Below are 26,075 nucleotides of genomic sequence, written 5' to 3' on the forward strand. Positions count from 1 at the left end.
ACAGGCTGGGTGGTTGTCATGAGAATGGCACCGGACGACCGGAGAAGACCACCGGATAGGTATTTCCTGTTGTTCCACAATATTTTATGGCCATCATCGACTTTTATTTATTTTAACCGCACGCGCCTCTCGTTCTCTCTCTCTCTCTCTCTCTCGTTCTCTCTCTCTCCAGTGGTTAAACTTTCCATTGGTTCACTTTTTATTACGCACGTCTTCATTTGCTTCCCATTTTGGTTATGTTTACGCATTACAAACCGGAAGTTGTGTTTGTGTGGTTTCCTTTTTACATCATCCATCCAACGTTTTGATCAACTTTGCTACCTTACAATCCTATTTGTTCAACTGGTTTGGCGATTTTGTCCGTCCTCTCGTCCTCCTTGTCCCAGTCGTATCATGATCCACATCCAAACACCTCACAAAATCGTGCTTGCTTATATATGCACTCGAATGAAACTATCTCCTAAAACTGACTTGAGTGTACATGTGTGTGTGTGTGAGGAGTTGACACACTCGCCTTTTGCCTTTCGAATCGCACATGTAGTGGTGTGGTCCAAAACGGTGAAACTACTACTGACTGGAAAACTACTCTAACCACAGTCAATCTCAACTGAAACCTCACAGTACATAATATAAACGCATCGTTAAACAAAGTGCATAGAGTGTATTAGTGCTAGTAACTTAACGCGAGCACAACGATACATAACGAAGAGTCACGTGCACAAACGCGTGTGCACGCAGAGGAAATGCAGTTTAGAAAATTGTAAAGAATGCATTTTTTTTCTGGAAAGGAGGGCAGGGTTTGCCTGTTGTTTCGTCCCGCATAGTGCTGCTTGAATGTTTTGACGTGGAATTGATGCAGAGCAATACGGGTTCTGCAGTGGGAGAGCGCCGGTGGTCCTTGCGTTGGTGGAATACTTTGTTCACAGTAAGCCTCACTTAGAAGGCGATGACGATACTACACGCACACACTAACAAACGAATAACGCAAGATGTATATATACTCATAGTCTTCCATTGGAATCGTAACAGCAAACAGAAGCAACTGCCTTACTAACACGTGTTGAGTTTTTAAAACAGAGCAGGCTCAGAAGTGGCAACCGACCGTCTACCGGCTGATGTATTGTAATTGGGCAGCTTCTCTGCGTCCGCCTACCACAACTTTACTGCCCGGAATGAGCTTTCCGCGTGCTGCAGCAAAACGTAACGAACAGCTAAACTGACTTTCTCGAAACGTTATGCTACATTATTCTTTTAAATAAGTTAAAAAAAAACACACACACACACATTAAACGAACAAAACTAGCTAACCCTTACACGGGGGTAAACTGGGGGCTCTGTTTCGCACTGGCATTCGGGTGAGGCGCAACCGGCACAGAATCCGGATCCTGCGGGGTTCGTTTTTCTCTCGCTGTGTAATTGTACGCTCTCGGGATAGCTTGTCTTTGCTTTTAATGTCGATCGACACCTACTGCCTATTATTATTATTATTATTACTGTTTCAAAACTGTTTGAGTTTATTGCTAAATGTTTTTGTTTTCTAATGCGTTTATAGCCCATCAACACTTGCTCTTGATGGTTATGGTTTTCCGTTGTAAGAGTGTGTATTTGTGGACGTCCGTGTGTGCGTGTGTGTGTGTGTGTCTGCAAGCTGGTGAATAGCTAGTACCCACGGTCATGTACACGTGCACGTGCTATACGCGAGCAACCGTAACTGTTCGTTTGAAGAATTGTTGTAGCAATTGTACATTTAGATTAGTTGAAGCGGGTTCGCGCCCAACACGGTTTTATAGTCTTTATAGTGTTTGGTTTTGTGTAAATAGTTTGCCATCAGTGTTCATCGATACAGCAAATGTTCGCCCCGGTTGGGACTATTGCTTAGCTTGGGCGGACACAGAATTGTCCGAACGGAAACAGTTTACTTTCCCAGCGCGACACAAAACGGAAGTGGTTGGGGATTTTTGTTTTGTTATATAAATATATATAAAAATATACTCTCCCATGCACTTCGCGGGGCAGGAGGCCCTATCTGCTGCCCACGCAAGATTGCTTCTTGAGGGTTTTTGAATGTGTCCTTGTGCGATGCCACCACACTCGTGTAACACTGCCGTTTTAGGCAACCTGTAATTCACTCTTCAGGTACTGCTTACGGTTCGCTAGCAGCCCCATACGCAAAAAAAAATGTATGTGTGTGTGTGTTTGAATTAAATTCAATGTTGCCACCCTTCTCGAGTTCGAATTTCAGTCGAATCAAAATAATACATTTCAACAAACGGAGCAATCATTCGCCTTTTTTTAAACCCCCCTGATCGACAGAGTGTGCCTGATAGATTGATGTTTGCATCTCCTTCATGTGTGGTCAGTTTCGTGAAATATAACGCGATCAAATGCGCACTAAAAATAGGATTAATACTTCTTTTGTTTTTGGGCCTACACGTCACCCGTCCCATTTTGCGCTGTTGCGCTGTATTCCTGCAATTCTTGCAATCTTACCTGCTAGCATGAAGCATCAAATCATCTCCATGCGAAAAAAAAAACCCAACAATCACGTAGCTGGCACGGCCTTCCGAACGCACCACCCCGCAATACACCAAGGGGTAGGGGCTGTCCGTTCCATCCTGTATCTGGGTGGTTTGCATTGCTTCTAGTAGCTTGCTTCGTGGCCCGCCAATATGTACAGATCGTGCCCAACATCACTCGTCCCTTCGCCACTGTCCGCACGGATCGTGCGGCTTTGCAGCATTACCACTTTGCTGAAAGTGAACCCAAAGAAAGGGGGGTTAGAGCAATGGTTGGTTTGTTTTAAATTGAGCGAGCAGCACGTCAACAGTCAAAATCGTTCCACATACTTGTCGCTGCCGATAAGCTCGTAGATGCGGCTCGTGTCGGTAATTTCCTGCGTTATTTCGCCGTTCCTCAGCGAGCGACCCTGCATACCGTACTTGTGAAACGCTAACACACTATCAGTTAAACAGACTGTGAACGAAAAGAACGACAGACGGGGATACAGGTTAGCGGATAATGCCAGTGCGCGCTACCAGCACCGTGTGCTCACTTGCGTACGTACCTATGCTTTCGATTACAAAACTAAATTCCACGCGCGATATGAGCTTGCGGCTCTGCTTCGGGAAACCCTGAATGTCGACGATTTGTACGAACCGATCGTAACACACCAGTATCGCATCCTTCTCAATCTGTGAAAGAATCGTAAGTGCACGCTGTTAGATGCAAAATCGACCCCAGCCCGGACGTGACGGGTTTCCAACTACTTTTGAGTGTAGTACTTCTCATGCTGTAGTAAAAGTTTGTCAAATTGTTTGCTGTACTCCTTATGCTTAGTGAGTGAACGAGTTGAGTGAGTTAAAATGTAGTGAGTGAGTTGGTGGCTACTCTTGGTGATGATTTACATGCTTTCAATCAGTGCTAAGATTTAACTCATCCACTCATTCTGACTCCAGGTATGCACATCACACAAACATCCACCAAAGGGTTGGATAGCGGTAACAGTTCTAACCTGATGCACTTTTATTGGTCGAAGCGTATCCCGACGATTGATGACCGTTGCCATACCGTCCATCTCTTCGACGGTGGTATTAAACCAGCTGGGAGCTGTTGGGATAAGAGAGTAAGCATAGCGATGTACATTACAGTGAAGCAAGTGTACTTCCTGCTTGGTTCACACAAACGTACTGCTGTTGGTATTGATCAAATCGAGCTTCAGCGACTCGTTCGGGCCCTTCCGCACGTTCACACACACGATCGGATATTCCAGCTCGGGCGTGATGATCATTTCGAACACGTTCGAGTTTGCGCCGTAGTACTGGATATTGCCGGATGGCCATTCGCACTGCTTCAGCAGCATAAACTTGTTCAGCGGGTCGTACCTACGAGAGAGCGAGAGGGAGACAAAAACAAGCAACGAAATAAATGACCTCCGATGACTTCGCTCAATTCTTCGAACAACCACCCACGCACCATTGCATCAGAAAGATCCCGCTCGCCATCGAACCGCACAGATACTTGTACCCATTGTACGGATTGCGCGTCACGCAACACTGCGTGCAGCCCTTCGTGTCCGGCACCTTCGTCGTGAGCGCAAACTTGCGCGGCACCAGCTTTTCGGGGATTTTTTTCATGTGCATGGAAAAGCGGTGCGTCTGCTTGGAATGTAGCGCGAGCAGGTCGTGCCGGTACAGCTGGGTCGTCTTGCCGGACAGCGACATCAGGATGTCCTTGATCACGTACAGCCAAACGGTGCGGCGCGGGTACAGCTGCTCGATCGCTGCGTCGTGCAGCTCGTTCAGGTTGAGGTTGAAGATGCCTTCCTCCGCCCCGATCAGCAGATGCTGATCGCGCGTTTCCGGATGTATCCAGGACGCGGTGCAGTGGATGTGCAGCGGACAGTCGTTAAACACCTTCGAGAAGCAGGCGCCCATGTGCACCTTCGGTGTGGGCGGTAGCCCGTTGGAGACGGGACGCGGTGGCGTATGCCGGCGGCTGCGATGGTGTCGCTTCGGGGGAATGGGTGGCGTATTGTTCAACAGATCCGGTTGCGATTCGGGCGCTGTGCATTCGGATCGGAAAAAAAGGGGGAAGAAAAAAACCGCACATGTTAGGGCTCCGTGTCCCGGGTGTCCCCCCGGTCGTGTCGGCGCTATCCTACCTCCTTCGTTGTTCCCATCGCCGTCACTTAAACTACGCTGCCTGGAAGACTTGTCGATGCCCTTGAACAGTTCATTCAGCTGATCCATTGAATGGCGCTTGCTGCCACCACTACCACTGTTCCCATGGTCCTGCGATTCGTTCATGGCCGTAGCTCCGTTTTGCTAAGAAAGAACAAGGACCGTTGATTTAAAGCAAACAATAAACGGGAATAAACGGCGTCGGGCCGGGATATGCCAACGGCTTCGAATAGTTGACCACGAATGGCACGTACCGCGTTCAGCTGCTCCAGCTTGGCGGTCAGCTGATCCATCGCATCGTAGCTCAGCGTCGAATCGTCGCGCCCATTATTGTCATACCCGGAACCCGCCGATAGGCCACCGTCAGCCGTCAGGCTGTAGCTGCTGTCCGGCGCCATCGGGCTGTCCTCATCGTCGAGCGGATGATGCTGGCGGTGGTGATGGCGATGGTGATTGCCAGCGCCGACCGCCCCACCGGACCCATTTCCTGTGCGATGCTGCTGCCCGTTACTGCTGCCGGTGGGCAGGTCATCGTTCGCACACGCCAACAGTGAGTTATCGTGCAGGGGTAGCGTACGCCTGGTCGGTGTGGCCGTAGTTCAATGGTGCAGTTAGCAACCGAGAGCGCACAATGAGAAAAGGATAAAAACAAGCAAACAAAACAAAACAAATCAAAATTAAACGTTTTTTTTTTTCTTCTAAAAAATCTCTTCTGTACGGCATAAAGTGATAGCAAGAGAGCAAGAACAAAAGGAAGAAAAAAAAACCCAAAACAAATTCGGAAGAAGATGTACGGCATACGAAAGAAGGATGACCACACCTGGGGCACGAATCGGCACGTGGCGGAAGGCCACCGTGTCTCATACGAGATGGCGTTACAACACCAGAAAGCGGGTTTATGCTAAGCAAACACGACCCTTACGATGTTAGCTCGTTAGTAGCAGCGAAAAGCGATGGTCCGCTTGCAAACAACTACTCCCAAAAGCCGCCGGAATCTACTTATCGTTCGTTATTCAGTACCGGGCCTTAGTAGTTTAGATGGCATAAGAGCTACAGATGGGCTGGGGAGTTGTTAAACCGCTGATCCCACCCATTGTCCAGCATTGTTGTGTTAGAATGTCTCGCGAATGTTATGTTAAGTTATCAATTACAAGCGCTACAGGCTAACTTTCGGGTATACTTAAAACATGCCTGGTGTGTGTGTGTGTGTGGTGTGGATGTGGGAGTATGCGAGGAGGAGCAAAGGTGTTGCGTGAAGGTGAAAACATTTACCCAACAAGATGAAACGGTATGAGCGGGTAGTGCAACGTGTGCTTGAGTTGGATCGCATGATGGCAGAGAAGAAAAATGTTTCAGACTCTGTGTGTGTGCGTGTGCGTGTGTATCGTCGTCAAGGAAACGATCAGGACTTTAGGAGAGCACAAGCATAAGCGTCGAAGCGCAGAAGGCAGTATGGGGTATTCATTTGCGTTACCAGCGAATTTTACACCAATCAAATTCACCCCTCGGCACTCACCTACCCTTCTATGATCGTGATGCTTAATCAATTCTATACTAACAGTGTCTTCCAGTTGGTAAAATTGAAGTGAAGTTAGTGAATTTGTTAAACAGGTGAACGCTTGCTTTAAGCACGTGGAAAGCGACCAGCAATATTTGCCAAGTACAGGTGGCAATTGTTTTTGCAAACACGTTGATAGGATTTTACACAGACACACGAAAACCGGCCACACACAACAGAGAAACACACACGCACACAAACACACAGTTTCTGTTGCCATAAGCGAATGCCCTTTAGGAAAATTGGCGAGCCTTTAGCGAGCTATGAAGGGATGGATGCTGGCTTGCACTGGGGGGAGAAAAAAAACGTTTCCGTTTTCTGCTAATATGGAGCTGAGAGAGGGTGTGTGTGTGTGTGTGTGTGGAATGGAGCAAATGGAAACAACAAAGTGGCACGATGCGGATGTCCGTTACCTTATCTTCAACTCCTCGTCTATATAATGCAATAGACTCCTAGAAAAAAAAAAAGAAAAAAAAACATAGAAGAAAACACAAGACAGAGAGATATGGCGCCAGTTGTGTAGTTTTGCAGAAGAGTTGGTTAAGAGCGCAACAGGGAAAGAGAGAGAGAGAGAGAGAGAGAGAGAGATTTATATGTAGAGAAAGATTATAAGATAGCACACGTGGAGCATCTTACTCTTTGTCCGAACGAGTGGGCTAAGTAAAGTAAGCAACGGACTGGTACCGTAAAGGGATGGGAAATTCCATTTTCTTTTCACCGTAAGCGAATGTACCACGAAGCAAATGGTTCGCCCGTTGTCCCTCGATTGATTTGAAGGCGCCATTTTAAGACACAAGTGTACATTGTCCTATTTAAATCTAGAGTTCAACCTTCAACGCGACATGAATTACCCGTACGATGTGTGTATGTGTGTGTGTGTGTGGGACGAGCTTTGTGATTTAGGACAGTTTGGCAATTATTTCGTTAACATCCACGTTACGCCAAACATGTCCGATTATTAGAGCATAGTCGATGGATGTATGTGTGTGTGCCCGTTTTGTAAAGACCACAGTGTATGCAACGTTGTGATTGTGTGAATTGGCTTTGTTCAGAATGGTCCATCCTTTAACGTTAATATCATTCACAGCACATTCAGGGTGGTACATAATTAGCACATTAACTTTTCGTTAAAGCTTTGGATCCGCAAAAGCTGATCAAACAAACGTATCGCGGTACAATTACTAAGCGTGGATCGGTTAAATCAACTGGTTACCGTGAAAGTTAAAATAGCCAGCGTTAGCCGTTTAAAACAGTTTGCTAACGCATTGCACTACGAAAATAGGATCGCTTCTTCTAGGCCAACATAAGTAAACCGTCCATCGTATCCTTTCCGATGACCTCCTGTGGCCAACTTGTATACTTACATATCACTCGGTAGTGTTTCTGGACTAGATGAACGCTCGCTTTCCAACGGTTCTAAAAGTGTAAACAGAAAAGCGTTGGTTAGAGAAAGCGCCATTCTAGCAGCAGGCCATGCACTCCCGCTTGTACTCACTGCAATGGTAAACAGAGTTAGAGGAATGCATTCGACTCGTAATGCGCTGTGGTCCATTGGCGATTGCCTAAAGGGAGGAGGATAAGCAAAAGGATTAATTTTCTATTTTTTTTCTCTCGTTCCGACTAATTGCAAACGTAATTACTCCTTCCTCCTCCGTATCGGTATAGTAGTAGCTTGCGTGCGGGCTTTGATACTTTTGCAGCAACTCCTGCGGCAACCGGATGGACATGTCCGACTGGAAAAAGGCGTGCTGCAGCAACCGTTCGGCCGTCGGTCGCTTTTTGGGATTTTTCGTGAGCGCCACCTTTAGGAAGGAATGAAAATTGGTACTCCAACGGTCCTTCTCCTTCAGCGTCGGTGGCTTGAAACCGCTCTTGGACATCAGGAACAGTGCGCGCATCGGATGCAGGTCAAACATCGGTGGCTGCAGTTCGGCCAGCTCTGGAACCGGTGAAACCGGAAAAAAAACGGAGCATCAGTAAGGTTCACCCACTTTCGTTTTCGTATTAGGTTTGTTGCTTTCCTCTTACCGATGGCTGTGATACCGCAGGCCCATATATCGCACAGATGATTGTAGCCCCCTTTCCGCTCGACGGCTGCCACTTCCGGTGCCATCCAGTACGGTGTACCTGATAGTAGAAAGAAGGTTATGGATAATCTCTCCGATCTATACTATCTTTTCGAGGCATCCCTCTGGTTTTGCATTCTGGTGTTATGTTCAGTTCAGAGATTCCGGATCCCTCTATCCTTAGCGATTCAACTAAATTAAGTAATGTAATCATGTAAACATCAAAATATTTCCTTTCGCACAATCAGTGGCAGTGTGTCCCCCTTGTACAACAACAACAACAAAAACAGCCACCGAGAAGCCGTTATCTTATCGTGCGCTGGCTGGCTGGTTGGTTACTGAGCGCGAAACAAAAGACATCGTGCTATATTTGCCTAGTCTATGCTAATTCAGTATCGCAAAAAGCGATTTCGATGCGGTTTTGCAGTAAGACACGGTAATGTGTCATGAGCTACTAAAGTATTTCTATGCCTTATCTAGTGTTAGCGTAGCGATTTAGAAAAAAAAATGAAACTAATAGTGAATAAATAATGGAACGCAATGCTTCCACTGCCCCATATCACTCGATTCTCACCCACACAATCACACCCATCTACCCCGCCGCCTAGCTCCATTGGGATGGTGTGGTAAATGTAGTGTGTCAATTCGATTAAAAACCATTTCAACACCTTGCGCTCGCTTGCGGCAGAAAAGTGCCGCGACGTGCAGTGGAATGAAGATCGCATCACATCCGTCACGCGTCGCGGGTCACCTTTTGCCTTGAGGGCCGCCCGCAATGGCAAACACGAGCACCAACCCGCGGACGAATGCAGCGCGGTACACTATGGGAAGCGAATTTTCGCAGTGCGCAGAAGAAACAAATACGATTGAAAGCCATTGGTCGGCTAACAGACAAAGTACCCCAGAACTATTTTCTAGCTCTTTCTTTTAGTGTTTTCAATGCTACTATCCCGGTGTTTTTTTTTTTTCTTCACATGTGGCCAGACTTCAACGGACACATACGAGCTGGATTGATCGGTGCTATTCTCATGACGAGATCAGCCCATCGAAAACTGGCGCGTCCTAGCGCTCTTCCATCGTCCTTCCACGCACGGTAAACGCGCGACGCAACTATCGCGTGACATAGTTGGTCCGTTTACGGAACAATCCACTCCGATGCGCCAACAGTAGCACACATAGTGCTGGGCAGGAAATGAAATAAACACAATTTGAAGCACACGTAACACCTGTACCAGGACGGGATATGTGTTTCAGATTGCTGTTTCCCCGTTTTTTTTTTGTGTGGCGTTTGTGGGAAGTGCGGAAAGCAAAAAGGAAAATATCCCGAAGCATATTGCGTGCCTTTGAACGGTTGAAATCAACCGTGGCCAAACCGTGCACGCCGCAAGCCCGAACGGAATCGCAGAAAGTGAAAACCGTGCACTCATACATGATCGATTACACTTTCAATCTCTCGATCGACGAAACGTAACGGAAAGATTGTAAGCCGATACAACCATCCCGTCCAACATGCCCCTGCCTTACCGATGAAACTCCGACGCTTGTTAATGGTGGCCGTGATCTGGGCGCTCACACCGAAATCGGCCAACTTCACGTCGCCCCGCTCGGTGAGCAGAATATTGGCGCCCTTGATGTCACGGTGAATCTTGCCCATCGAGTGCAGATAGGACAGACCGCGGAGCGTTTCCCGGCACATGTACGCGATCTGCAGCTCGGTCAGCGGACCGGTCACCTGGTAGATGTCCTGCAGGCTTCCCCCGCCGCAGTACTCCATGCAGATCCAGAGCTTGTCGTGGCGCATGTACGAGCCATAGTACGAGATGATGTTCGAGTGCCGGCAGTCGCGCATCATCAGTATCTCCTGCTGGATGATCTGTATGTCATCGCCCTGCTCGAGCTTGATGACTTTGATCGCCGCGAGATCGTTCGACTGCAGCTTCTTGGCCTGAAAGAAACGCGCCGAGGGCATACACGAAACAATGTAATTATTATAGCACAGAGAACGAGGCTGTACAGCGGCCAAACGAGACAGAAACAGAGCCAGAGCGAGAGCGAGAGAGAAAGTGGGGGAGGGATGGGGAAAGTGCGCGCGGGAATGATATTCCCGGACCGGGGAATAATTAAACACTTTCGCTCTCCTGGCTGCTGTGTGATGGGGCGTGCTGAGTGTTTGTGATCTAAAATTATCAACCAGGAAACTGAGAACAACGCTCCAAGCAGCATGCCAGACATGGACAGGGCGGACGCATTCTTCGAGGGATTTCCCTTTCCGCCACCCACCTTGTACACATCGCCGTACGTCCCGGAACCGATCTTGTGGATCAGCTCGTACTCGTCCTCCGGATTGCGGCGGGAGATGGCCGAACTCAGTATCGGGGTTGGATGCGACATTCTGCCAGCATTTTCCACCTGGCCTGCTCCGTAGCGGATACCGGATGCGTACGCGTAACCGAACACTTTTCCGCCTTGCTCCGCACCGACAAACTCACGGATAACACGGATTCCTGCTCCCCTCGTACTGTGCACCCTATGCGGATCCTCCGGCAGGTGGAGAAGGGTGCAAAGGAAATCTCGCGTATTTCGTATACACTACACACACACACACACACACAAACAAGCTCGCACACGAACGGAATCAAGCACGGCAACGCAGTACAGTAGGGACTCCGGATGATTTGGTGCCAGCTAGGCGACTGCGACCGAGTGTCTTGCCAAGCCCTATTGAGTGGGTCGCTCGAACTGCTGGGATGGCAACAAACCCAGCAACAGCTGCTGCTGCAACAGCACCAGCGAAATTGCACGTTCCAAACCCGAACAATGTTTTGCTTCGAACTCTAAACTACAACGACACTGTTCCTTTATCTGGGCTGGTCCACCCTGCGAGTGATGGGCGTTCAGCGGCCGTCCGGAATGCGACCGAAACAGGAGGAACGATGTTTGGGGCCGATTGCTTGAGCGAGTGGTGTGATGCACCGAGAAAACAATAGGTAATAACGACACCCCACGGAATCGAAGGACTTAGGACAACAATCTTTTTTTGTTTCTTTGCTACACACGCTCTCGCTCGCTCTCTTTCGTCGTCCCGTTTAGTTTCGTTTCTGGGCCCAACAATAAAACGTCTGTGTTTTGACAGGCTGACTGTCGGATGCATAGTCCAGCACTAGCTACGAGCAGTGTTTAGTTGGAATCGTGTGTTGTTGCTGTCTCGTTTACTCACATGACGGTTTGGGTGCGTGACGTAAGAAACCGAACAGAAATGCCAGGTATCGTATGGGGCAGACTGGGCCAGGGTGTTGACATGTGTTGAGAAAACACAACGGGCGGTGAGGATGTGGTCATAATCGTTGCTCTGTGTCGCATTTTATTAAAACGAAATGGTGCTTAAATGTAGGAGATTCAATTCAGTTGATCGTCCGTGCTTAGAATTTATGTTTCGCATAAATTTGAATCAAAATTCACCTTAGTTTGAGGTACTTTTCATGAACTCGTCAACTGCACAACTGTATCGAGGCATGATGATCGAAGTGTTGCTGTTTTTGGTTTGTTACTGTAGAATTGCAGTGGCATGCAAATCATCTTATCGGCAGCACTATTTTGCTATGTAATGCAATTAAGGTGTCTAAAATCCCGTAAACTACCCTTCAGCAAATGCTCGAAAATCGCTACAGTTTACTCGTGCTCGATACTGTTCCCGTACGTGTGGGATTATCGCCCTTGTTTCTTGTTGTGGGCCGTATCTTACTCCAAAGAATCTTCCAAACAACACATAGCCAACCACTGCTAGACAGCAGTATGTAGATGTTCCGAATCAATGCCACGAAATGCTCGCGCGAGTTGGTTCGTGACATCTTAATTACATTTGGTTCTTTCACAGTACTGCACACCCAGCGTACTTGTTTAGTGAAACAATAAATTATTTATTCGGTTTCACAAAATATACGCGACCTATGCTACTGCATGCAGCGGGTCGCTCAAGATTGAATTACTTCTAACATGTAACGCAAGAAAACAGGATTATTACACTATCATATACGCGAGCGTAAGGGAACGACGCCAATACACCTTCAACTAACCAACTGCATGGTGCCGTTTCAACCCCTGAGCTTCCAACACCATGCCGTTGACACCGTTTGTCTTCGTGTCAAAGTTCTGTGGATTCGCGACGAGGTTTAGGAAATGCCGGAGAAAGTCGGAGCATACCGTATCGATGAAGGTGTTGTGGATGGGTTTGAACGCTTCTGCTCGCAGGATAAATGGTGACGATGAACGGGAAAAGAAAGAGGGAACGCAACATACACGCGCGCACACGGCTTATGATCCGACGATGATGTTGTTGATCGGGATGTGTATCAGTTTCACGAAGAAACCGATGAATCCCATGATGCAGAATCCGATGGCTGTGGCGATGGCAATCTTCTGGAACTCCCGGCGGTCCGGCTTGGTGCAGCGCTTGATCAGTCGGATCGAGTCCTTGGCGAACGAGCGGCCGGGTTCATAGAATTTCGTCAATTGATCCATTTCGTTACTGTGGGACAAACAACGGCAATTAGAAACGTATTGGGGCGCAGATTTCCCGTTCGCTGGCCACTTTCACCATGACGATTGACCTACCTTTAATGGGATGTTTTCAACAACACAAGATCTAGCGCAAGCAGAATTCAAAGACGCAATGAAATCCGAGCGTCCGAACTGTGGCTTTCTTGGCTGCGGTTTGTGTTCTTTTTTCTCTGTGTGTCCGCTTTTGATTCCACGTCGGATGCGGAGTGTGAAACGAGCAGACAACGTCACCAGTGGTTGCACACTGGGTTCAGGGTACACGGACAAACACAATGACAGTTGACGGAAAAAGCCATTTTTTTTCGACGTTATGGAACGGTGGTCGAATGAGTTTGCATTTGTAAGGCGTATTTCGCAGCCATCGTTTATTAACCGCATGGGCATGGTAGTTAGCTTCTGAACATGGAAAATCGAAATTATTTTTCAATGAAAAATGAATGGCGAAATGAAGAAATTGTAGTTCTGTTATTCGTATGGACATGTAAGCATGTAACGATTTATAACTAGTGCTACTTTTTTAATTGAAGAAAGTTAAAAAAAATTGGAGATTTACTATACAACTAAGTAATCCCTTGATTTTATTCCATACAGAGAATGTTTTACTTACTTCATCAAAGAATTAAGGGTAAATGTTGAATTGAAGGAGCGTTACTTGCTGTCATGCTGATAAGAAAGTGTTATTTGGGAGCGGTTGATGAAAACAAAAACATTGGCCGATAGCGCAATAATGGGAACCGCAAACCAAGGCTCGCCCAGGATGAAAACAAATTTTGTGCCACGGGTGAATCAGGTTCGTATTCGTTTTAGCACACTGCCCTGCAATCGCTTGCCCTAATCGTTTGGCATTACTCTGCTGCAGCTGGACTCCATACAACTAGACCATGAGATAACGAACCTCCTACGACAGCAGATACAGAACGTCCTGCAGGTTCTACCGGTAAGAAGATGTACGCAGATCTTTTCCCAGTCAGTAGCCTTATCCCTTCTTTGTGCCTTCCTACTAGCCCGGATTGCTGAGCCACCTACAACCAGAGATTAATTTTGTATTAAATTCCGCGCTGTGGAACTTTTCGATGCGCACCTCCTATGCCACCTTTGGCCAGCAGATGCTTTCAATAACGTATGAGAAGGATCAACTGTCGCCGCAAAAGTTAGCCTTCCATTACTTTTTAACAACAGTGTTGCCATATGCCAAAGAAAGCTGCCAGTTTCGGCTCACAAGCTGGTCACGGGTTCAGCAGCTGGTGCAGCTAGTCGAAAATGGTTTGGTGTTGTTTAATCTGGTAAACTTTTTCAAGTTTCTGCGTTCGGGGACAAGACCGTCGCTGGTGGACTGTCTGTTGCGTATCAACCATCGGTCGCTGGATGGAGCCAAGCGACGAAACATCGGCTACTCGTACATGACGCGCGAGCTGGTATGGGCCGGGTTTATGGAGCTGCTCGGATTTACCATCCCTTTCGTCAATTACCATGCGCTGAAGCGAAAGATAAGGAATATGCTGCGGCTCGAAACGACCCATCGGCAGGATGAGCGGGTAGAGCTGAACGCGGAAACCAGGTGTGCGTACTGCAATGAGCGGGTCATTCTGCCACACCACATGGGATGCCGGCACGTGTTTTGTTACCTCTGCCTGAAAGGTAACCAGCTGGCCGATGCAGGGTTCCAATGCAACGTTTGTGATTATCGGAGTGAGACGTTCAAAAAGGTGCTAGTTTTGTAGGGCGAATGTTACATTTATTACGTACGGTAGCGGGCTTTTATAGGGCATTAAGAGGGAACGGGGCAGAAGCGAGTAAAGAGAAACATAGCAAAACCAGCACACGTCTACGTAATGTGTTGCAGAATGCCTTGCCGAATCAGCTGTTCACACTGCAGCTTCGGCAGGTAGTGCTGGCTGTTTTTCTTTAGCAGTATAATTTCTCCATTCTCCAGCTCAAACTTGCCGTAATCGGTCAAACAGCGAACTTCGATGTACAGCGATTTCGGTGGTTTGATGTCGTTCGTCAGATTCAGCCCGTACCCGTCGTGGATGGAGGCCATATACTCGGCGAGCATTCTAGAGTACTTGTTGAACCACACCGATTCCGGCTCGTTGATGCAACCTTTGATTTCTGGCGGCAAAATCGGACCCACGTGCCACCGGAGTCGCTTGAGACGATGTAGGCGGTTTGCCAGGTACGCAAGCACACATCGTTTCTGGCGTTTTATCAAATTGTGACGATACATAACGAGGGGAAGAAATTTTCGGTCGCCCGTCTCGTTGAACGTAATGCTGAAAGAGAGCGAGCTAGGTTAGCTTCCATGCTCGAGAGGTAAATGAAGCGAAAATCTTACGCATGTGCATAGTTTTCCTGGTATATCTTTGAAATATCCTCCAGCACCGACCGTACGCCATCGTCCTGTAAAATCCGAAGAAGAGACACGTTAAACACACACACACGCACGTTAAACCGATTGGGACAGGCAGGCAATGTACACACATTGAACGCTGGTATAGGGTCGGTCGAACGTTCGAATTCTCTGATTAGCTCAAATCCTTTATCGGACGACATGGGACCGTAGCGAAGTGCACAACAGGCGATCGCTTATTTTATCAAACAGAAAGGTATGAAAAACAAACGGCTCAATTTGGCGGTAAATAGTTTGTTGTGACAAGCTGACAAAGCATCCTGCTGTCAAGTTAATCAACCGAACAGCGAGAAGAAACAAAAAGAATGATCTTACTTAGTGATAAATCGATTTTTTTCGTGCATAAATATGCTTTCAGAAAAAAATTGTATTGAAGATTTGCATCATGGAAAATGGAAGCAAAGAATGGGAGTTTTGTGTATTTGAAGGTGTGTAGCGTAGTTTAGGGATGTCTCATTGGTTCATAATTGTGACAGTTCGTAATGTAAACAATAACAAACCTCCACACAGCTGAGTCACAGTTTTGCACGGTCCTGCGGATGGAAACCAACTCTTTTTTGTTTTATTTTGTTAAACCCGTAACATCAGGCTGGCTTTTGCGTTCTTCGACCGGTGACTCGACTCAAGCCGACTTCCTGCACACATAAAACATATTCCCGCTTCGCGTAGGAACGTAGATTGATGACTAGTGAAGGTGAAATTCGTTCCATTCTTAACCGTGCACTGGATGCAGATGAGGCGGGCAAGAAGGATGAAGCGATCGACCTGTACGGACAGGCGGTGGAGAAAATCCTGCGGCTGGAGGATCGTGAAAAGCGTGACAAGTTGAACAAGTTTGCCAAACAGGCTCTGGACCGTGCAGAGGAGCTGAAGGGCATCAAATACACGGCACCGGTGGCACCCCCCCAGCAGCCGACCGTGAGTCATTCACCAACAACCTTGCAGCCAGTGAAAAACAGCACCGGTTTAGGTAAGTTCAACGTAACAGCATTACCCAAATAAAATAAAAAACCCATCCACACACACACACACACACACACACACACACACACACACACACACACACACACACACACACACACACACACACACACACACAAACAATGTATCGACTTCTTGGGCGATTCCACAGCCAGCCCTTCGCGCGCGGGTCCCACGCTGGAGATCAGTGGCAACAGGCATGCTTACACAAACGAGGAGAAAAGGGTACTGGAACATACGTCGCACATTAACGCGAAAGTGTACGTCCCTTTTATGGATATCGATCTGCTGGAAAAGTTCCACTTCCCGATGCCTTTCACCGATAAGGACGGCATGCTGGAGCTGGCCCCGAAACAGAAGCGTGATTTTGTGGGGTGGGCACGTGTGAGTGAGCTGGCCGATACGCCCCTGCTGATTGTGGGTGACCATGCGGACTTTTACAGCATCCGGCAGACGGTCGTGTCGGACTGTAGCTTTGTGGCTTCGCTCGCCGTCGCGTCACAGTTCGAGAAGAAATTTAAGCGCCGAATACTCACCTCCATCATCTATCCGCGCAACAGCAAGGATGAGCCGATGTACAATCCGAGCGGCAAGTACACAATACGCATGCACGTGAATGGGATACCGCGGAAGGTGGTGATCGATGATTATCTGCCGCTGGGCCGGTACAATCAGCTGCTGTGTTCGTATTCGAGCAACAGGAACGAGTTTTGGGTGTCGTTGCTGGAGAAAGCGTACATGAAGCTGATGGGAGGGTATGATTTCCCGGGCTCGAACAGTGTGCGTATTGCTGCGGACGTAGCAAGCGATACCGACGGTGTGATTAATGGTGTGCTTTGCTTTTCCCCACTACTAGAACATCGATCTGCACGCGCTGACGGGATGGATACCGGAACGAGCGTTGGTCAAATCGAACGAGCCGAACTTTAATGCCGACGCCGTGTACGATCGGCTGCAGGAAGGGCTTGCGTTGGGCCGTTGCTTGGTAACGGTCGCCACGGGTGAACTGACCGATGCGGAAGCCGAACGCACCGGGCTCGTTTCAACGCATGCGTACGCCGTGCTCGATATGCGCGAGGTCGATGGCGTGAAGCTGCTGCAGCTTAAGAATCCCTGGTCGCACCTACGGTGGCGTGGAAACTATTCCGAGCTGGATGTGGTGCACTGGACGCCGGAGCTACAGCGAACGCTCGGGTACGATCCGAAAATGGCTGCCACGTACGATAATGGCGTGTTTTGGATAGACTACCGCTCGATAATGAACTTTTTCGACGTGTTCTACCTCAACTGGGATCCGGCACTGTTCCAGTACACCTACTGCATCCACCAGTCGTGGAGTGCGGGCGTCGGCCCGACCAAGGACGCGTACAACGTGGGCGATAATCCGCAGTTTAGCCTGACGGTGCCGGCAGGCCGGGGCTCGGTATGGATACTGCTTACCCGCCACATCACCAGCATTGAAGACTTTCGCGAAAATCACGAATACATTACGGTGCTGGTGTACAACAGCAACGGGAAGCGCGTGTACTATCCAACCGATCCGCCACCGTACATTGACGGGGTGCGCATCAACAGTCCCCACTATCTGTGCAAGATCCGGCTCGATCCGACCGCCGAGCGGCGGTACACGCTGGTGGTGTCGCAGTACGAGAAAACGGCCACCATCTACTACTCGCTGCGGGCATACAGCCGTACCAAGTTTGAGCTGAAACAGCTCGGTCCGCGATACGCGACGGTGCAAAACGTAAGGCTGCCAGCAGCAAAGCAAACCGACAAACCGGACCGTCCGGCAAAAGTGCGACATTGCTCATGTTTTACTGTGTGTGTCATTTTTCTATTCCAGTTGAACGGTGAATGGAAGGGTAAGACGGCGGGCGGTTGCCTGAATCATCCGCAGACCTTCAAAAACAACCCGCTCTACCGGTTGCACATCGGGCCGGCCGATACGAGCGAGCTGGTAATTGAGCTGCGCGGTCCGAAGGTGTATCAGGTCGGGCTGGTACTGACGGTCGTTTCGCTCGCGGACGAAACCGTCACGGCACCGTTCGTATCGCAAGATACCGGCGTCTATCGGTCCGGGTTCTGTGTGCTGCATCTCGACGGCATACCGGCCGGTGTGTATCAGGTACGGCCGTCCACCTATCTGCCGGAACAGGAATCACCGTTCTTTTTGAAGGTGAAGTCAACCACGAACGTGGTGATAGAGAAAATTAATTGAATCATACAATGTGATATCTACCGGTGGGAGGATAGCGTTACAATAAGTTCATACAATCGTTAACTACAACAACGGTTGCGGTTGTAGTTTTTTTTTACAGAAATACATTTACTCGTTGATTTAATTTCAATATTTTCGTGCGCCTCTTTTGGATACGGACAGCACGTACTATCATGTCCTAGGTACATATGCAACACGAACATCGGTGTCGATGTAGTTGACGTGATACACTTGTGGAACCTGCAAACAAAAATTCTTGTTCGTGGTGAATTCTGCTCCTCTCTGTTCGACCCCTATAGCATTCGCACCGCAGATCACCGAGTCAATAGGGCAGTTTCGGTCCCACAGCTCAAGAAGCCCTTGTGCGCGAGGAGCCACGTTTACGTGGAAGATGTCCTCCGATCGCTACTCCACCGTTACTGCCATTGGTCGGAAAGCATAATGAAGAAGCCACTCACAGATGTATGAGCTGCTTGCAAAGCTTTGCAAGCAGTCTGCAGAAGCTCGAAACGCTTCCTCTGTCATGGCACTATCAACCAGGGTACTCAACTGGTTCCGCGCTTTGCACGTCTGCAGTGGATCGAATCCCCGAGCGAGCAAACATTCGATCGTGACGAGACACCCGGCTCTGCAGGCATTGTGAAGCAGAGTGCAACCTTCCTCGTCGGTACCGTGCAAATCTTGGGTCCTGTCCAGCAGGTAGTACAGTATGCACGCTGACTCTCCGGGCAGCCCTTTCCAACGTAGTAGCTCCATAATCGCCGTAAGCAGAGTTCTAGAAATTCGAAGCCCAATCTTCTGCACAGTGTAGCTAACCAGGTAAAATTTAGCCTGGTACAATGCTTCGCAAAAAATCGGCATTAAGAGGTAGTACACAGCACCACCGATACTGCTGTCGCATGCTGCCAGTTGGGCAGTGTTTGGTGGCGTTTTCCACGTCTCCTCAACAATTTCCTCGTCCTTAATGCAAACCAGCTGCTCCTGTTCGCACAGTTGATTGAAGACTTCCTTGAATAGCTTCAGGCTCTCACGTTCTGCCGCAAACAATAAGCATTGGCTATTTTCTTTAGCGCGAGGCGGAAACACTTGGACGTGACCCTGTTCGTAGAGATAAATTCGCATTCGGTACGCACCGTCGGACAATAGCCGGTTCTTGCTCAGAACCTCAGCAACATACACCCGTGTCTGGTCATCTGCGCTTGAAACGAACTGTTCAAACAGACTGAACAGCGATTTGCGTACACAACAGCTTAACATCGTTCTGTCGTGAAATTCCGCCAGCGGCGACAGGATGCTGATGTTTTTCTCGCACTTTAAGTATTTTACAACCCTGCCGCTAACCGAACTTAGGATATACCGTGCGAGCACACTGTCAGCCCTGACGAAGTGACTGGCCAGCAGGTGCTGATCCAGTGCGCTCATCCTGTCCAACAGCTCATCTAGCTCGTACGAGCGCAGTTGCTGCATCCAAACATCGAGGTCAACCTTTGCTCCACGCTCCAGACACGCATTGACGAGCCACCACTTTTCGGTGAAGAAGGCGTAATCCAGAGCACTCCAGCCGAAGAAATCGTCCTTTGCGTCTAGAAGATGAGCTGGCATCTTCATGAGCAACGTTTCGCATTGCTCGATAGTTGTCCGCTCCATCGTGTCATCGGGCGTGGGCTTTGCCGCCAGAAAATGTAGCAGCGTTCGACCGGTGGCGTCTTTGCTGGGAACATAAGCGGCGTCCTCATCCAGCTCATTAAACGCATCCGTGCCGGCCATGTTGGCAAGGATCATCTGATTGAAGAGGTACTGTAGCGAGCTAACGTTTGGATTTAAAAATTGCCTGGCAACCGACATCGTGTACGGTTCTCGACCGACGCGCAAACGGTGTTCGAACAGCCAACGGGCGGCAAAGTAATGTACGAAAATACGCTTACGAAACAGGGTCGGCCTTCCGACACGGTCGGCTGTTAGTAAGCGTGACTTTGCCAACGACACGTAATGATCGGTCAGGAAGCTCGTTGCATACTTCCGTTCTTCGTGCGTCCACAGGTGATCGGCGTGCCCTCTGCCAAACACGGCCTGTACGGCCAACAGACCATGCTGACGTCGCAGTTTGTCCGTCCATTGGAGCTTTTCGTCTACGATCGTTTTGAGCAGGTGACAGGAGTCCACGTACCGCCACTGTCGGATGCTTCCCCTCACGATCCGAGCGTCAAAATCGACGGCTCGTTTTATCACGGGCAGGTAGCGACTCATCGCCATGTACAGTAGCTGCGTAGGAATGTGCTGATGTCGCAACGACTCTCGCAAAACACCGTACAGGAAGGGTACTAGCTGCACCTGCACACTACTCTCACACCGGCGGTACGCATCGAGACGGTCGCGCAGAAAGTTGTGCAGTGCCAGTATCTCATCAACGCGGGACAGTGGATTCAGTTGGCGATACTCAGTATCATAGGGATGTGAATCACTGTCCGACCTACGGTGCGGATGAGTGGATTGAAACGTTATCCGTACACCGTCGTACGCCCACAAACGATTGGCAAACTGCTGGATCGCCGCCCGGTGCTTGGGCTCAATGTCCTCTGCTCCATCGAGCATGAATATGAGCCGCTTGCGGTTGTACTTTTCCGCAAACAATCGTGCCTCAAGAAGTTCGTTCGACGATAGCAATAGATCGTTTGCTGGCAGCTTCTTCACGTCCACCGTTTCGCCATCGCAGGTAAGCAGTTCCGCGCAACGATCAATCTGCTTACGCTCCCTGCGGATCATGTCGCCCGTTAAGATGGTGCCCGGTGTCGGCAACCGCCGGCGAACGAGCTGAGACAACCGAAACAGTGTTCGCACATCTTGGGCCAGAATCTCGGTACGGGTTGCCATGGGTTGTACGGCGAGTGTTAACCACTCGAACGCACCGGCATCATGTTCTACCGCATTAAAGTTGATCACATACATTGCCGGATCGCCCGTTTGCAGTTTCCAGACGAGCCAGGTAAGGTACGATGTCATGCCTGCACCCGGTTCACCATAAAGCCGGACCAATCGGTCACGCTCGTTTTTTAGATAGTTGTAAGAGCTGGTTGGTGTCGTCGATGCGCTGGCTTCGTAGAGCAACGCTTCCGCCAGCTCGCGTCTGTCCTCGAACTGATCCAGCGTAGCTAACCTGTGAAATGGATAATCGTCCAATGCGAAATACTCGGGCGCCATGACGTTCTCCTCCATAGCGTACGGCCTATACGTGTGTTTTGAGTATTGGCCTGTGGTGCGCCTTACATACCAAGGTTTAATTTTGTCAAAGTTTTCTTTGTTTGCATCCACGTACGTTCTCTTCGCTTGCTGGTTGATGTGAACGTCCAGTACATTTGTTAGATGATCCAAAGAATCGCACGGGTACACGACTGCCTCGAGCGGGGTGCGTATTCCAAGCAGATCAAGCGTGCCGTATCGCTCAGACAACTTCTTGCTACAGTCTTCCGTCAGATAATCCACGACCCACGGCGCCGATTCCTGTGGCGGTGCCGGTGGTAGTTTCAATACAATCACGGTAATGGTGGTACGATGCTTACGCCTGCCGCCAGTAGCTGCGATTCGCTGCCGAATGTCTGTCAGTGTGTCGCGGTCCACCTTGTCCAGGATCGTTACGATAATGTGCGCACAGGTGAACGCCTCGGTGGGATTCGTCAGCAGGTGGTACAGGTGGTGCAGGCTCGTTGGATCTACGGTATCAATAAATATGGCCTCACTGGATGGTACTAGTGCCACTGTCTGTGCTATCGCTGCCGCACTTAACACAACATCAGCAAAGTCACCGAAGTGCAGCACCTCGCTCGTCCTGCTTTTTGCAATTCGCGCATAAAGCGTTAACATTTTCAAACGATCCGGATTCAGCTCCAACCAGGCCGCTCGTTCCCGGAGCGAGCGTAAACATTTCTCAGCCCGAATGCGTAACGCGTACTGCTCAATCGACTTTGGATGCAGCGCCTTTTCTACACACTTCGGGCGAATGGCGTGTTGGTGCGGAATCGCATCCGCTAACGTTGCTCGCAGCACGTAATACATGTTCTCCTGCTCCGTTCGGGACCGTACCGTCCTGCTCGCCTGCCTGATCTCAAGCAGTATTTTGCTCTGCAGCAGTGTTGCATCGCTCGCACAGCACACCAGCACGAACCGGTCGCAAAAGTCGGTAAACCGTGCCGCGATCAGACGTTCGTAATACTGATGCTCGGTCGGTGCAGCACCACCATTGGCCGGAAGTTGATTGAAAAAGCCCCGTTCAATCTGTACCACTACACGGAGGCCAATTGTTCGACGCGCCTCTGGCATTAGCGCTTCGTACGCACTTTCCCAGGACCTTAAAAATTTGCTCATCGGTGAAGCGGATGTGTCGAACCGGGAGCACCACCAGCATGCGCTAAACCGATAGTGCGTTTCGGGTTGGTTTTCGATAGGCTCTACACACTCGCTTATCAGCGCCGCGTACACCGTGAACAGGTGGTTATCGTGCGTGATGCACCGTTGGTTGACCACGTACCGTTGGTGGCTACTATCTTGCCGAGCGCGTTCAGGCAGGCATCGTTAAGCTGCGGCGGAAAATCATCCATTTCGTTACGATTAAGCCGGAAGCAGGTGGCGCTCAGTGTGGTAGCAAACGACAGCATGTCGTCTGGCGCTGGGCACCACTTCGTAAAAGGGTTTCTGGGGGTGTCCCGGTCAAGTTGAACGCTAGTGCACACCACGTACCTATTGACCGTCGTCGGTGATGCCGTGGCGTTCTGCTTACCGAGCTTCAGAAAGGAGATGAAACAGTTGGCTATCGAGTAGGGAAAATCTTGTACCATTAGCATCTGCCTTGGATAGATGTAGGTCAACGTTTGCTGCTGGCTAGATCTCCCATCGCTGGCGAGACCTGGCCAATCTTTTGCGCCAATAAACACCGCACCTTGCGACGGTTCGGATGTATGACGTACCGTGACATGATCGAAATCACCATCATTAGAATCCGTCACGGTGATTGTAAAGTGGAAGCGTTTGCCGTGTTGGTGCAGTTGATAGGTTCGCAGCAGAACCATCGCCGCAAGCGTTACATGGTTGGGCAGGTTCAGACACATATCACAGGCATCACTGAGCGGTAACGTAACGTTATAATAGTACAAGCGAAATATGTTATCTTATCGTTGGTAATTGACAACCGTTGGATTTGCTAAGTACGCGCACTTGTAGCGCACTCACACACAAACGTACACCTCTGCAAAGTGTTTAATAGCTCTGGGTCAAAGGAAAGCAGCTCAGCCAGCCAACAGTATCCATATCGGTTTGCTGTTACTATACACTGGGACGCAGGGACTGACTGGGTCCAGATCGGTCGCGGAAAGCCAGACTCGACACGTCTACATTTCTGGCGGTTGCAGAACCAAGTAAGAAGATCACCTGATCCAGCCAACGAGGAGCACGCTGTGGTCCTCTACGGTTCGCTGAAAAACACCTTCTTGGTGGGGGGGCATCCGGGTATCCCCATCACGTGCCCCAGCCATCGAAACCTTCCTTCCGGCTGTTCCCGCCTAACAGTGCCCGCTGTCAGCATAGGACTCAGGACTCGCGTCCGTAGCGATATATTGTGCATTTCGTAGCGCCTTCGGATTTCGCTGCTTCCGCGGTTATCCGAAGTTACGATCGTACCAGCAGCAACTCCTCAAACACCCCTAGATCGTTGTCATTTTAGAGCTATACACCAAGCAAAATTATTTTATCCGAACCGTTTGTGCGAAATGCCCACTGTGCTGCGGGGCTCGATTGTGTTTGGGCTTCGTAGTTTCACGTGTTTGCGGAAACGGTTAAATGTGAAGCGGCATGAAGTGTATCGCACGCTTCACATGCATGCGCCCAGCGCACTCCACACTTCAAAACCTCGATCTCATCATCGTGATGGATTAATTTGCTGGTTGGTAGTGCAGTGACGGGTCGTTCGACCTGCAAAAAGCCCGCCAAAAATTTTCAAAAAAATAAAACCCCACGTGGGCGGTATGTACGCCGAGTCGGCTGAGGCGGGCGGGCTAGGGAGGCTGTAATCTTGTTACGGGCCCGCAATCAACGGAAGCCCATCCGGTGAATCGTATTAACTGGTAGAAAATATTGATTGCCACAAACAGCTGGCCGGGCTCCTTTGCGCCGCTTTCAACCGTAATGCGATTGACCCACATCACGGTACGGTGGCGGCAAGGAAGTGGGCAAGGGCCGTGTGGGAAAATGATATTGACTGACTGCTTTTTGATATTTTCGCGAAGCCACAAATGTACGAATACGTGCTACACGGAAGCCGTTGTTGGCCCCACGTTTTGCGCGACCTCACGGCGGGATGAAGCTTTGCAATTTACGATGGAAGTTGTCGTTGTCGCAGTCGTCACCGTCGGCAGCGTATCACCCTGCTCACACATTACAGGTATTGGGACTGTGCTGGGACTGGGAAGGACGGGCAACAACCCCCGCGGCACCTGGAGAAACCTGGGAGGAAGGTTTTCATCATCGAGAAAGTATGATTGAAGTTCGGGTACCTGGTGGTCGGTACACCGGTCCGTGCTGTGTTGTACCGGTACGCTGAATTTTCCCATTGATCTCTGGCGCACTTTTCGCACTGTCACAGCCATACGCTCGCGTCCGCCTTCGTCAGGCACACAATGTCGGTCGTCGGTTTAACTTTGATGTACCTTACACTTTTCATCGAGCGTTCCGTGGAAACACAATCAACTTACCAGGTGGGCCCGGCCACCCCTTTTGACCCGGGAGCATATGTTCTTGGCCCCGAGATCTTCTACCGCTCGGCTACCCGTGTGCGAGGACAGAACCGGGCACAATCATTTGTCGACCTCGTACGGACCTCAATCTGAACTTTGTGGATCGGTAACTTCATTTGCATTTGATACTTTGCGCGCAACGCTGTATGAGTGCGGTGGATTTCGGAAACGGTCAGGCATAATTTGTGATGCGCATTGCATAGCTGCGGGGTAAACTTTAAGGCACGGATCGAAATCGTTGATTGTATGGGCTGTCGGATCGATGGTCAGATGGTTGTCCTGCAATTATCTCAGCCGTAAGATTATTGCTGGCTTCTGAATGGAATCGCAATCTTGAAGGATGGTGCGACAGCAGGGCTCCAGATGCCAGTGTTCTCTTCCATGAGGTTGAGGTCTCTCGCACGATCTCGCGTCTCTTGTCAGCCATGGTGTAAAGACTAGTAAAGCCATTCGATGGATTTGCCCGCACTCTTTGTACCCAGCTTGTCGCATGACCCATCACTAGTATGAGTACCCCCACTCGAACCACTTGGTTTAACGAAGTTTGTATTGTGAGTTGGGTTCTTATCTTGAATCTTTTCAACAAAGTTACACCACTAGCAGACAGATAGACAATGCTGAAGCGTCGTAATGGACAGCCAAGCGGCTAACAAAGCAATACGCCCAAAAGTAGGCAATGTGCACAGCAACAGCAACCTTAACTAGTGTGCTCCGTGCCATCGAAAGTAGCACAATCGCCTTTGCGCCTATTTTATCGCAAAGTTACTTAGAAAAAACGATGAACAGTGTTGAATGTTGTGAGCTTCCGGGAAACATTCGATTTACTC

The 26,075-nt window shown here is 49.4% G+C and overlaps 5 protein-coding genes across 8 annotated transcripts; 2 read left to right on the plus strand and 3 right to left on the minus strand.

Moving 5' to 3' along the window:
• Positions 1-175: 175 nt before the first annotated feature.
• LOC118504848 (mitogen-activated protein kinase kinase kinase kinase 5) lies at positions 176-11,435 on the minus strand. Of its 3 annotated transcripts, XR_004905353.1 has the most exons (16): positions 10,584-11,435; positions 9,828-10,248; positions 8,266-8,364; positions 7,878-8,176; positions 7,733-7,799; positions 7,602-7,653; positions 6,651-6,689; positions 4,934-5,258; positions 4,661-4,823; positions 3,973-4,561; positions 3,688-3,881; positions 3,512-3,606; positions 3,065-3,191; positions 2,847-2,973; positions 2,491-2,750; positions 176-2,391 (listed from the first exon to the last, which is right to left on the minus strand). XR_004905353.1 is itself a non-coding variant. In XM_036039859.1 (15 exons), the coding sequence occupies exons 1-15, from the start codon at positions 10,692-10,694 to the stop codon at positions 2,642-2,644; spliced, it is 2,817 nt and encodes a 938-aa protein (XP_035895752.1). In that variant the 5' UTR covers positions 10,695-11,435; the 3' UTR covers positions 176-2,641. The 3 variants fall into 3 exon arrangements, 2 of the variants coding, with proteins under 2 accessions (XP_035895752.1, XP_035895753.1); XM_036039859.1 differs by having other exon boundaries at positions 176-2,750; XM_036039860.1 differs by lacking the exon at positions 6,651-6,689 and having other exon boundaries at positions 176-2,750; positions 10,584-11,434.
• Positions 11,436-12,193: 758 nt separating this feature from the next.
• On the minus strand, positions 12,194-13,101 carry LOC118504854 (protein transport protein Sec61 subunit gamma). Its single transcript, XM_036039869.1, has 2 exons — positions 12,915-13,101; positions 12,194-12,828 (listed from the first exon to the last, which is right to left on the minus strand). The coding sequence occupies exon 2, from the start codon at positions 12,819-12,821 to the stop codon at positions 12,615-12,617; it is 207 nt and encodes a 68-aa protein (XP_035895762.1). The 5' UTR covers positions 12,822-12,828; positions 12,915-13,101; the 3' UTR covers positions 12,194-12,614.
• Positions 13,102-13,209: 108 nt separating this feature from the next.
• Positions 13,210-15,611, plus strand: LOC118504852 (peroxisome biogenesis factor 2). Its single transcript, XM_036039864.1, has 4 exons — positions 13,210-13,341; positions 13,452-13,650; positions 13,720-13,797; positions 13,865-15,611. The coding sequence occupies exons 2-4, from the start codon at positions 13,555-13,557 to the stop codon at positions 14,579-14,581; spliced, it is 891 nt and encodes a 296-aa protein (XP_035895757.1). The 5' UTR covers positions 13,210-13,341; positions 13,452-13,554; the 3' UTR covers positions 14,582-15,611.
• On the minus strand, positions 14,571-15,585 carry LOC118504853 (DNA replication complex GINS protein PSF1-like). 2 transcript variants are annotated; one of them, XM_036039868.1, is made up of 3 exons: positions 15,342-15,585; positions 15,196-15,260; positions 14,571-15,133 (listed from the first exon to the last, which is right to left on the minus strand). In XM_036039868.1, the coding sequence occupies exons 1-3, from the start codon at positions 15,411-15,413 to the stop codon at positions 14,686-14,688; spliced, it is 585 nt and encodes a 194-aa protein (XP_035895761.1). In that variant the 5' UTR covers positions 15,414-15,585; the 3' UTR covers positions 14,571-14,685. The 2 variants fall into 2 exon arrangements, with proteins under 2 accessions (XP_035895761.1, XP_035895758.1); XM_036039865.1 differs by having other exon boundaries at positions 15,196-15,442.
• A 102-nt stretch (positions 15,612-15,713) lies between the features above and the next one.
• LOC118504850 (calpain-7-like) lies at positions 15,714-18,599 on the plus strand. The gene is made up of 4 exons (XM_036039862.1): positions 15,714-16,240; positions 16,403-17,031; positions 17,108-17,995; positions 18,095-18,599. The coding sequence occupies exons 1-4, from the start codon at positions 15,952-15,954 to the stop codon at positions 18,467-18,469; spliced, it is 2,181 nt and encodes a 726-aa protein (XP_035895755.1). The 5' UTR covers positions 15,714-15,951; the 3' UTR covers positions 18,470-18,599.
• The last annotated feature ends 7,476 nt before the right edge of the window (positions 18,600-26,075 follow it).

The sequence above is a fragment of the Anopheles stephensi genome, chromosome 2 (assembly GCF_013141755.1).
Source record: "Anopheles stephensi strain Indian chromosome 2, UCI_ANSTEP_V1.0, whole genome shotgun sequence".
Lineage (NCBI taxonomy): Eukaryota > Metazoa > Arthropoda > Insecta > Diptera > Culicidae > Anopheles > Anopheles stephensi.

Excerpts from the sequence above, each read along its gene's own strand:
- LOC118504852 (XM_036039864.1), top strand. The coding sequence starts at position 13,555 with ATGAAAACAAAAACATTGGCCGATAGCGCAATAATGGGAACCGCAAAC. Across the intron at positions 13,651-13,719 it reads TTGTGCCACGGGTGAATCAG|CTGGACTCCATACAACTAGA; the intron begins GTTCGTATTCGT and ends ACTCTGCTGCAG. Across the intron at positions 13,798-13,864 it reads ACGTCCTGCAGGTTCTACCG|CCCGGATTGCTGAGCCACCT; the intron begins GTAAGAAGATGT and ends CCTTCCTACTAG.
- LOC118504848 (XM_036039859.1), bottom strand. The coding sequence starts at position 10,694 with ATGTCGCATCCAACCCCGATACTGAGTTCGGCCATCTCCCGCCGCAAT. Across the intron at positions 5,259-6,650 it reads GACGAGGAGTTGAAGATAAG|GCGTACGCTACCCCTGCACG; the intron begins GTAACGGACATC and ends CACACCGACCAG. Across the intron at positions 3,882-3,972 it reads GGGATCTTTCTGATGCAATG|GTACGACCCGCTGAACAAGT; the intron begins GTGCGTGGGTGG and ends GCTCTCTCGTAG.
- LOC118504854 (XM_036039869.1), bottom strand. The coding sequence starts at position 12,821 with ATGGATCAATTGACGAAATTCTATGAACCCGGCCGCTCGTTCGCCAAG.
- LOC118504850 (XM_036039862.1), top strand. The coding sequence starts at position 15,952 with ATGACTAGTGAAGGTGAAATTCGTTCCATTCTTAACCGTGCACTGGAT. Across the intron at positions 16,241-16,402 it reads GAAAAACAGCACCGGTTTAG|CCAGCCCTTCGCGCGCGGGT; the intron begins GTAAGTTCAACG and ends GCGATTCCACAG. Across the intron at positions 17,996-18,094 it reads GATACGCGACGGTGCAAAAC|TTGAACGGTGAATGGAAGGG; the intron begins GTAAGGCTGCCA and ends TTTCTATTCCAG.
- LOC118504853 (XM_036039865.1), bottom strand. The coding sequence starts at position 15,413 with ATGTCGTCCGATAAAGGATTTGAGCTAATCAGAGAATTCGAACGTTCG. Across the intron at positions 15,134-15,195 it reads CAGGAAAACTATGCACATGC|CATTACGTTCAACGAGACGG; the intron begins GTAAGATTTTCG and ends GCTCTCTTTCAG.